General features: G+C 34.6%; 1 protein-coding gene across 18 annotated transcripts in view; it reads left to right on the plus strand.

Annotated features, from left to right (window-relative positions):
• ROBO2 (roundabout guidance receptor 2) overlaps positions 1-12500 on the plus strand; it is a 1870921-nt gene that overhangs the window by 1257262 nt on the left and 601159 nt on the right. For all 18 annotated transcript variants that reach the window (XM_044072440.1, XM_044072432.1, XM_044072427.1 and 15 more), the window contains exon 6: positions 11688-11815. In XM_044072440.1, the coding sequence (XP_043928375.1) occupies positions 11688-11815 (128 nt within the window). The remainder of the gene's footprint in view (positions 1-11687; positions 11816-12500) is intronic.

Below are 12500 nucleotides of genomic sequence, written 5' to 3' on the forward strand. Positions count from 1 at the left end.
ACCTATGCAGGACATCTCAGAGCATAAGGCCTCCAAATGTAATATGCATTTTTATAACATATCATTATTTTTTGTGTGTTACACTGCCAGCTTTTTGTGAATTTGGCAACATATAAATGGATTGTCTTTTATTCGACTTTTGTGTTGAAAAGCCATGGAGTAATCTAGTTCATTAATATGGGTGAGGGCAGTTGTCTTTTTTACATGATAAATTACATACAGTGGTTTCTGAATGTTATAATCCCATCATATCTGTACATTTGCTATTCAAAAATAAAATTTGCTACTTTGTTTTAGTCAGTAACTTCTACCTATCTTTATTTCTACCTCTAGTAATATGTTATTGTACACATGGTTAATAAAAGTAAATTATTGTTAATTCTTGTATTACTAGGCATATTAAAATGATGGTGGATTTGTCTGATATAATTAAAAAATATTACATTTGTAAATTTTTAAACACTCATGCTAATATGAATAGTAATATTTTATGCATGATCATATGAAGCTTTGGATCTTTCCCTTTTCATTTCCCGGATTATTTTCTCTGAGTAACACAAACAGACCCCCAGTGAAGTATCAAGGTAGCACATAAAACAATGGCAACTGCTGTGTATAATGAGCTACTGCACTGTACCGGTTCACTTTTCTGTCCCGAAAATGGCATTTATGATATGACATAGCAATGCTGGTGAAGCATACTGTTAGTTTCAAACAGTCTGCGTGCACCGTCCTTAAAAGTAAAATGTATCTCATCTCATTTCTGGGGGGGAAATGCAATGATAGACAGCTGACCTCACTGAATCAAAGTTCAACTGCTCTTTTCAGTCCCATCAGGGGTTCTAATCGTGAACACTACACATGTACTTTCTTTGAATCTCCTTCAAAACACTGGAAGCAGTCAAGGGCAAAAAATATTAAAAGGACTAATCCCATATTTTCTTGAATTTGTTCTGTACAAAGATTGAAGTGTGTTCAGTTAAATCATTGAATGCATACTGCATTTTAGTGCAGATTAATTAAAATCCAGAATTAAACATTTTGTGTTGAATACATTTGTTTTGCAAAGTTTAATTAAAATCCAGAATTAAACATTTTGTGTTGAATACATTTGTTTTGCAAAGTTTATACTAGTCAAGCTGCAGACCACATTTAGCTCTTTCCTATGTTAAAGATATTTTATGATACAGAAAATTGGGAAGAAAATTTGCCAGTCCTGGAGAATTAAAAGTTTTCATGTCAAAAAATGCTAATAACAATATGAACTGCCAGACTGTAATGTAATAAAATACCATATTAGTGATTGGTTTAATGCAAATTCTGGCATTTAGGAGAAGTTGTATTTATAACCTTGACAGAATTCTTAGTGAGTAAAGGAGAGGCAAGAACGGTCTCATTAATCCTGCCTGAATAGAAATATGGGAAGTAATTTCTTTAATGACACAGCAGATGCACCCTTTATACCACTGACATACCTACACCATTGGTGAAAGGGCACCTGGTGAAGGGAAAAGTTCTGGAAGTTGAGCCAGTCATGGGCTTCCTCCAGGCATGGCATTCCAAATATGAGACAAGCAACAGTGAATCTGCTCAAACACCTACATTAATGTTAACTTCCTAACACAACTTTACTATCTAAAATCTATAACTTCATGGAGTTGGGACTGGGGATATTGACTCCTTCCTTTTACTAATCCATTAGGCCACTGGGGCATGATTTTGAATAATTATTTCCACTTATTTCCTTCTTCTACAGTTTGTATAGGAGTATGTTACTCTCTCTAATTTTCTACATTGTTAGTTTTAGAAAATGTGTGTCTTTCTAATCAATCTTTTCCAGGGACTTCAAAATTCCCATGTACTCTTGAGGTCAGATATCTCTTCAACTGCTCCTCAATTCCTAAGCATAACAAAACTATGTTTCAAAACATAAAGAAAAATATGTTTATATAGCTGTATCTATAGCCCTAGATGTATATGTGTATGCATATGTGTATATATATATATATATATATATATATATATATATATATATATATATATATCTAAAGCTATATCTTTGTCATCTATTAATCTATATCTGTATCTATATCTAATCTATATCTATGTGTATATCTATATCTATAGCTGTCTGCCTGTCTGTCTAATCTGTCTATCTATAAGTGTGACTCAAAAGGCAGAATACACATTCAATAGAAAGAGTTTTGAGGGTATAGAAAGAGAGCACAAATAAGTGAACAGTCATTTGAGTGAATCACATATGGTTGAATTTACTTTTATGTAGTGTTTGTAGGCGGGAGTGTACAGGAAATTTAATGTTTGAATGAAAACGTGGTGGTTCTGAAGATCTGCAAGATTGTTTTAGCAGCTGTTAATGTGCAAATGTTAGCAACTTCTGTTTAGAGTAAGGGTTAGGTAATGAGACCGATTCAGTGTTGTGCATGTTTTGTACTGTCTGATTTTAGTGAGATACTGAGTCAGGTTAGGGTTGAGGTAGGGTACAGTTAGGGTTATGGCTAGGGTTAGCACACATGACTAAGATGGTGCTGAGGTAGCACACTGCAAAAACACGTACTTTGTAGGTTTTCATAGTGCACTATATCTGTGAAAAGGTGTGAGCTTGTAGCCCAGACACTGGCCTTGGGGGTAGAGTTGCTTGCAAAAGTGGCACTCCAAGATGTGGCTAATACTAATTAGTCATGTGCCCTCCTTGAAATATTGCTTACCTTTCAATAGCATGGCAAGGTAATTCCAAGAACAGCTATACTGAGTTATTTGATGGGCAAAGTGAAATATATACATCAGCTTTTATCACGTACACCCATTCTCTTTTGTGGTGATGTTTGTACCAAAGTGTACAGACATCTAGTATAGCACAATTGTAAACATCAGACATTAAAATAATAAAAAAACAAAGCAGACTGTGTCAACAGTTGAAATGGGAAGTACACCCACATGGACTATCAGAATGATAGAAGAAACCATATTCCAAACTAAAACAGATGGTTACTCTGCAGGATTTTGCAATGTATAATGAATATAGAACCTTAAAAGTGGAATTATAAGACACCATGGTATATGAAAAGGAGCAATAATTACACAGGGATGCAGAGTGGAAAAAATATATATATATATATATATATATATATATATATATATATATATATATATATATATATAAACATATATATATATAAACATATATATATATATATATATATATATATATATATATATATATTAGTGAGAACCCTTATTTTGAAGGTAGCTAACTACAAATGACAGGCTGATAATTTCAAAATAGCATGGTAGAAGAATATATAGGATGGTCAGACTAAGTATTGACCACATGGTTGAAAAAGATGCTTTGTATAAAAACACACACATGCAGAGAGACATATTTTTGTCCTTGCCTCCCATGAAATGTATTAATGTCTACCTGGAAATTGTTGAGGTAGAATTTTGGTGAATTCTCCCACTGAGCCGTATTTGCAGCCTGGAAACAGTTTGGTTCAGGCACTCACCCTCTCTTGCTCATCTGCTAGAGAAGTACCCCAAACCTTAATGCTTTATTAGTTCTTCAGGCCAGCATAAGATGTAGAGAGACTGACATTTGACTAATTTACCATCTGTTAAGGAAGAAGAAGCCATGATATAGTTTACGAAGTTTATGAAATGATTGATTGTATGTACTATTTTGGGTTTATCGTCCCAAAACTAACTCCCGCATGTCTTCCCTTAAATGATTTCACTCCAGCCATTAAATAGGTTGCTTATGCAAAAAGTAATATGAGGTCTATGTGTGATTTGTTGGGATCAGTGCATACAAATAATCATAGGCCAAATTTTTTTTGAAAACTGTGATAATGAGCCACCCCTGCCTGTAAGACATGAAACAAAACTGGTTCATTTCTCTATTAGAATTCAAATAAATAATTGTGCCTTAACTTAAAAGCTATCATTTTAAATCACTATACAAATATCACCCCTCCACACATAAAATAAATACAGGGTTGCTTAGTGCAGTCTTAATTAAAGCTACATTTCAGTTGGGTATACAGATATGACTGGTTTTGGTTTGGATTTAGTATTATCCCACTGTGAAGCAGTTCAGAAAACTTTATGTATGCCTTATATTACTTCCACCTCAGCTGAAGTATGGATTGTCCTTACACTGAATGTTGCCATCAACATTTTTCCCGTTTGTGACCTACTATGTTACAAAGTATGTATTACGAAATGTGAAGAAAGAATTCCTAAATACAGACTTCTTACTTAGCTGCATCTTGTTATAAATTTAATATCCGACTGTTTTAAAACAGTATGTATACTCCCCATACATATTTTTTTCATTTTTCTCAAGCATTAGATTTATACTTGTATGAAGCAATGTACAATTTATGCCACACATATACTCTTTTTGCCTTTTATGCTTGGATCAGATGTTAATCAAATAGATGTCCTTCAGAAGTCCCTTTATGTTTCAAACTGTTTTCCTATTTATAATCAATACAAGTGAATACACAGTCACGCATCTGCTAAATTAATTGTTATAGAAAGCCACATACCTTATATGAAACAAAAAATGTGAAAATTTTTATCATCATATGTATTGAGTAATACTACTTGTTATATATCATTTATTGACTCCGGTGGATAATGTTTTTTCACCTCTATCTTCCAAGGCCAAGTGGTTTCTATCTATGCAAATTGTCTTACAAATACTATATTTGGACCAAGGTAGGGAAGATGCTTCACTGTCATTGGGGATCTATGTCCATGTTTTACATCAGGATGGGGCTCCTCCACAGTCCAGAGTGATGGTTCTCATATCTACATAGGAGATGGCACATCGGCAATCCTTCCAACTTACACTACTGTGAGGCATATGTATGATGCATGGGTTTACTTAATGTTGGTTTATCTATAAAAGGATTTGGTGAGCTCTGCTTGTCAAATCAATGTTATTTTCATATTGCTGTATTACTCTTCAGAATTCTAAAACTTTAAGGATAACAGCATTTTCCTCTGGAGTTAATCATATTTAGAAATGCAGAGCTGTGAATTGTACATGTACCTATAAAAAATGTTTTTATTTCTGTTGCGTATAAAAGTCAGCATTTGACAGTTGCATATTTACTTTGCATAGACTTTTTATTGTAAAATAATTATTGCTGATCAGTTCCAGACAGACACAGAAATTGCCGATTTAACAATAAAACTGCAAAACAACTGCAACTACTTCTAAGCTCTGAATGCAAAATATCTGTTTACAACATGTGAAATCTACCTATTCACTACCAGTAATGGGTCATTAGAGTCAGTCATACACATTTCACTGAAATAAGTTGACATTTAAAAACATGTCCCTCCTGTTACAAGTTTTTATCATATGGAAGTACTTATCAGTGCCGTCTACTTAACATCACAGAAACTCACTACATTAAAGATACAATTAATAGTGTTGACAAATAATGTAGTGCTGACATGTTAAATGCCAATGAGATGAATTCGGTATGCCTAGTGTCTTAATGCTGACGTGTCATGGAGTAGTACTGCTTGCAATGGTGACTATACCGTTAGGAAGATGAGCATGGCTGAATTCTTCTGTATCACTGCTTACCTTTGCAGAAAAAAAACGTTGGGCTGCTTATAATTTTGCAGCTATACACAGACAGTTGCTAAGCAGTGCCAACTATACACAGACAGTTGCTAAGCAGTGCCACACATTACTTTCATACTCAAAGCATACCAGACCTTTTAGTCAAGGTGGACTTTGAATTGTCAACCTACTAGAAAGATTCCTTTCTATCTGATCTCTCTCTCTACACACACACACACACACACACACACACACACACACACACACACACACACACACACACACACACACACACACAGACACACACACACACACACACACACACACACACACACACACACACACACACACACACACACACACACACACACACACACACACACACACACACACACACAGCTATAGAGATTATATTCCTCATAGCTGTGGTTTCAAGCTTGAATTTAATATTTCTCTCAAAGACAGTGTTAATGACTGGTGGCATAGTTAGCCACAGATTACATTGTTCAACACATCCTGAATATTCCATGTCAGTTAGAAAGACATTGTGCAGTTGTTGTGATGCTGTGTGTGCATAGTACATTGTTTTGTACCAGATCTTGCTGTGTTGCTTGTGATTCCTGCCATCCTCCCTCATATATATGTTATACCCCCCATGCCTCTTCCTTAGTGCTTATGGTTGCCTTGTTAACATACTTGATATGGTGCTTGGAGTTCTGATAGTAGAGTTTTAGCACCACAAACTGATAAGTCTCCATAATTTGAAGTTATTGCTTTATGAGGCATAACACACATACAGTAACCATTGATGATGTTTGTTCACAGGTATTTATAGGATGACAACCATGTGTTGAGACACAGCAGTTAGCACTTAGCAATCTAATCCTGTGCTCTTTCACCAGCTGTATCATTGGGTATGGTCATTTATATTAGTGTTCAAGTACACTTCTTGGGTCACTGACTGCTGTCTTGAGCCATGACTTCAGGGGATAGACAGAAGCACCTGTGACTAGAAAAGGTAGTCACGTGATAATGTTTTTCACTATTCACTAAATGATATTTACTGTTAATTGAAATGTGTAGATAAGATAGTTACACTGAGCACTCCTGGGTACCTCACTGATGGCTGTGTTATGGTTATATATGAATGATACACAAGCTGACGGTTTAAGTGATGTCAGCTTTTCTTGTGGAGTATAACTTTCTGGTATTTTCAACGGAGGAGGCATTGACAGCAAACCCCTTGAAGGTATGCTGCAGTATGGAATCCTTTCATAACTGTGACGTGGCACCTAGATGATTTTAGAGGCAATCAGTTTCTAGCCTCACTGCACATGACAGGAACTTATCTAGAAATCAGGAGGCTGCCATTTGGGAATCTCCTGTAGCATTATCCTTATGGTGCCAGAGTGTTCCAGATGGCAATGTATCCAGCATACTTTACATTCAGAAGAAACTGCATTATTTCACAGAATGTGTGCTGTCATATGGGGTGTGTAAACATTACACATTACCCACAGCCTGTACCAACTCTCTGCCCAGGTGGCATCTGTCAGTTGCCTCCTTGTCAGAAACAAGTGAATGTGTAATCTGTGTTGTTACCTGGCTGCATGCTGTTTGGCTGGATATTGTGCTATGGTTACAACCATGTTTTCAGCCATCAGCACAATTGCCAGCATCTGGACACCAGCTAAAAAATGCAGGATTACACTTTTGCTATAATAATAGCTTCAGTGCTTCTCCAGCAATATTTACTTCTGCGTTATAAAAGAGTTAAGTGCATTCATATGGTTTCAGAGGCATGCATGTGGTCTGATTGACTGACACATGCTTGGACTGTTTATCATATGCATACTGAGAGCACATGAATTTGTTTGAAATCATAACTTTTCTGCTAATTCTCACAATTTCAGTGTACCACCTTATCCCAAAAATAAATTTGTTTGGAAATCTAACTCTCATCTGAGTAAAAATGTTGCCTAGTTTTATATTTATTTTTCCTCACTGTGTAGCTTTGAAGGAAGAAAGAGAATACTTTCAAGATCTTGATAAATAAGACATATTTACAAAGGGCACTGAAGTCAACTGTAAGAAATTGCCCCCTTTGTTCAAACTGCATCTATTAAATCTGCACAAAACATACATGCTGTGAATCTGCTTGTTAAAATGTGAAAGAAACCACTGAATTGTAATAATTATTTTAATACATACATATTGTAAGACATTACTTTTTGTTCATTTTTCATATCTTTAATAAAGATCAACAATAGTCATCTTTAGTGAAAATACTGCCTTTAGATACTTGCAGCCTGGCTAATATATTTCCTAAAGCAGTTTAATTGCAAACTCTGGGCTTTTTTATTAACAAACAGGTATGAACTGAATTCTTTATTAATACTATTTTTGTATAATCTGAATTATTGTTGAGTCTGTCATGACATTTTGGTCTGACATGCAGAAAATAGACTTTCATGAGTAATACTGATATGAAGCAAACACCATTATTATAAGCATTAGAAATCAGTCACTTAAATGTCAAAGATATTAGTGCAAGGTAGAGTTAACCCAAGTATTTCATGAGTCTGTTTCAGGTGACATATTTAGGTTATATACAGATATATCTTGTCTTTATAATCTGATATAGCTTCAGCAGTCATAATACAAAAGTTGTGATCCTGACAACCTTATATTACTGTGGGTGGTTGTTTCACAACTTATAGCAAAGAAAATATTTGTTTGTTTGTTTTTTTATTCTTAAAGTTCAACAAGGACAACTGCCACTTTAGTTTTACTATTGTTTCTCTAGCTTTTCTTGTCTCATTTTTACATCCATAGAGTAATTAGTATACAAAATAAAGAAGCCATCTGTCTGTCTGTGGGGAAAACACGTGTTTTATTTCCTCATTTTAATTCCTAAGTGATAAATGGAGTTACAGCTTTTGTATGAGAAACACATTTAGGGATTCCAAGTATTCTCTCTTTTATTTTTCACTCATGTTAATACATTTGCTTTTTTTAGTTCACCGTATCATTACTAGACCAGGTAATTCCCTTTAGATGTAGCTGTTTTTATGGATAAGCCATTAACACCAGTCTGATCAAATGATTTATGCAGAGTAATGCAATATGTAAACATGCACTAGGGGAGATAAACTCAGGCAAGTAGGATATGTCTCATTGCCATTGTTTGAAGTAATCAGTTATGTTATGGTACCAGAATGAAACTTATTAAACAAAACAAAACAAAAATGTTGCATATATTTAAATTCAGAAATCATTGATTTTCATGATTGACTTCAATCAAATGCAGTGTTTTAGTGTTATGGCTTACATATAATACCTTCTGCGTTAACACTGGTATGCTAAAATGATTATTGTCTAAACTAAATTCTCATTTAGCTATGTGAGGAATGTCAAGTACACGTTTTTCAGGATTTTGAGCAAAGTAAGATGTTGCTATTGCCTTTCTGTTCAGTTGTTTATGTTAATTAGATAACTAAAATGAGTAACTTGCTAAACAAAAACAAATGGTTCCACCCAAGCCTGAAAAATGTATTCAGGGGCAGCAAGTAATGTCCTTTTTTTTTCTGCGAGTGCTGAGCCATCGTTATCTAATTTTATTAATTTTGTTGTCACTCTAGCTGAACAGATGTTAGCAGTTCTGACACAATTTCATTTTGAAAGTTTCATCTCTATTTCTTGAGGAATAGCACTGAAGCCTTTCTTTTTTTTTCACCCCTAGCACCTGCTTACCAATCAATCTCAATTCATGCAACAGTGATGATAGAACATGTTGTCCAGGGGACAGATCTGATTGGTTTGCATTTTTCAGCAGTGTTTCATACAAGAAAAATCTGTCTGTATGGAAAGGATTGTCAGCGCACTGTCATACAACTGTCATTAATCAAGATGTGCAACAATGAATGTATTCATACTAAGTAGCCGCCGACACATTTCACAAACAAAAATGCATGGTGTTTCCATTGTAATCTTTTGTATAGTAGTGCTGTATGGAAATACATGGTTTATTCATTCCCTTGTAGACTTTGGATGCTCCATTTTATTTTAGATATTTTGTTTGCATTACTCCTAAGTTTGTGATTTGAAATGTTCTAAATGACAAGACATGAGTGTATGGACTCAAATGACTGAAATGAGAAGACATTATACCTACTCCCTGTTTCATAGAATAATCCTACAAGAAGTAAAAGTTTGTGTGTGTACATGTGTGCATCAGTCTGTCTCTGTTTGAAAGTAGTGCACACAAAATTTCACAATAGTACACTAAGCCTGCCTATGTGTCCCTCATAACCTTTAACACTTTTTACACAGCTCTTTTGAGAACATGAAATACATACATTGAACAAACAACAACTGTTTACAGTGGACAGAGATGCATAATAAATTCCAACCTAAGGTTTTATAAAACAATTTATTTCAAGATGAAAAACTTCTTTGAAAACATTAGATAAACATTACATACTGGTAGGCTAAAACAACACATGAATCCGTGAAACACTTCTTTTAAGTTGATTATAACTGGAAAACTGGAATATTTTTAATTAGAATGCAGTATCATTGGTTCTTTAGCTGACAAAACAAGCAGTCTATAGTTAGGTATTCTGTAGAATTCTAAGAATACAATGACTCTTTCTGAGGAAAAGGAGTTTAGCTATATCTGGAGTCATCTGTAGGCATCTTTTATAAGGCTTTCTGTGTATATGTGTCAGGTGTATGATTCATAGGTGATTATTAGGTTAGTGCCCATAGAAAGCCTTTTGAAACCTAGTCTTGCCTCCTGAAGTGAGAATCAAACCTGGTACCTTGGATGTGTGAGGTAAACAACCATTATGCAAACTCACAACCCCTGAATGAAAATATGAAGTGATATACACATCCAATAATCTATATATTCCTAGTCAATTAATAGGTTAGATGCCCATGTAGTCCATTTTAAGCCTTGTCAATTTCCCTTTCAAAGGTGAGAATCAAGCCCTGAACCTTGTGACTTGACGTGTACACCTTAAAAATTATGCCACCTCCCAACCCGATACAAATAATCCACATTAGGAATCAAACCCAGATGTATCCCTTTGACATACACATTGACTTAGACTGCTAACAGACACCGCAGACATCTGATGTTAATAGTGTGTACTGATAAATTCTTGTTATCAGACTTAAGATATAATTAGTACATCTCTTGTTATTTTCATTAAAAACATTGCCTGGAACAAGGGATCATAATGCAATATGTTAAGTGTGTGTGGGTTTGTGTGTCCTTGTGTGTATTTGTATGTGAGTATTTGTATTTCTGTGTATCTGTATGTGTCTGTGATTTTAGAAGACAGGTGACAATTGGAAATAATAGCATGTAGTGCTAACAAATGGTAAGATATTCAAGCTGCTTCTGGGAAGAATTGGCATATAAAATTTGCAGAATTAACAAATTTAGAAAGTACATGTTAGCAATCCACTAGGCAGATTAAACCTAAAGTTCAGGCTGTGCTTAGACCTTTAATAAAGCCAGATAAAAATGTTCATTTCTGCAGTTGTGGCTGGCAGAAATATACTTAACAGCTGTCATGTTCCAGTAATAAGCTTGACTGTAATTAAAGTTTTACTTCATTGTGAAATTTTAGAAAGGAAAACTGATTAAGTTTCCTGACAATGTTTATATTTTCTTTTCACATGGTAAGAATTTTATCCTAGTAAGAGGAAAAATATTTATGCTTTTTCACCTGTTTGCGACTTATGTGGTCAGATATTGACTTGAAGTTTTAACACCAGAAAGAAATACAATTGAGGAACAGTTTCTTTAGTGATAGTGTACTCATCTATATAGCATTTATAAGTGGGAGTGCAATCTTTCCATATGAAGTAGATTTTTCAGTCAAAAATGTGTTCAGCTTTTTTTTTTTCTTCTTTTGCATCAAAATTATTTGTCATAGTCAATCTTTAGGTCATACATACTTCCCAGTCATTTAATAGCCAGAATGTATGGCAGTCACAAAGCTTCTTAAATAGGCAGTCTGTCTTGATAAAATGCGTTAATATTATCTCTTTTATATTTTTCTACTTTTAGATATGATATTAAGGATGATTACACTCTGAGAATTAAGAAAGCCACAGGCAGTGATGAAGGCACATATTCATGTATTGCTGAAAACCGTGTTGGAAGAGTAGAAGCTTCAGCGACATTAGTAGTGCGTGGTAAGTCTGATTGCGTGCACATAACTTAATTTCTGTTACTCATGAATAAGCAGTCATCTCTTTTGTAGTATCAGTTTAAGATGCCTGTTAAGTAGTAAAACATAGCAGGCGGTTATACTACTTTTTTTAAGGTATCAGGTATCTGTAAAAATTACACATATGGTAGTTTTCACTGTGAATGCTATATTTTGTGTGTATGTCTAATTGTCTAATGAAACAGAAATGAATGTACTTTGTGTATATCTGTTCAATATGCAAGATTTATGTGTTACCTACATATGCATTTGCACATTCTCAGGAAGGGGGTCTATGTAAAGTTGTATTCCCATTTACTACTGTAGCCTCAAATTCTCAACATTGATTTCCCATTAATGAACCGAAGTGCACCTTACAGAGTGAGCTGCACTTCTGAGAGTCTCATCCTTCAGATAAGATATTAAACTGAGGTCCAAAGTGCCAGGAATTAGTTTTAGCTCAGTGTGTGAAAATATCCCTTGGCACTTAAGGTTTCTTTGTATTTATTGTATTAGCAATTCTTAGAAAACATATATATTTTATTTATTCATTTGACATTTATTAATTGTGTTAGTCTGTCTGGGCAAAAGCCCTTTTTTAGCAGAGGCCCGAAGAGAAAAGCTCCAAGTGGTACATGTAAAACACAAGTAATGAAATGCCAGAGTAAATA

Source organism: Protopterus annectens, chromosome 5.part0, assembly GCF_019279795.1.
Source record: "Protopterus annectens isolate FY-2018-M chromosome 5.part0, PAN1.0, whole genome shotgun sequence".
Taxonomy (NCBI): domain Eukaryota; kingdom Metazoa; phylum Chordata; order Ceratodontiformes; family Protopteridae; genus Protopterus; species Protopterus annectens.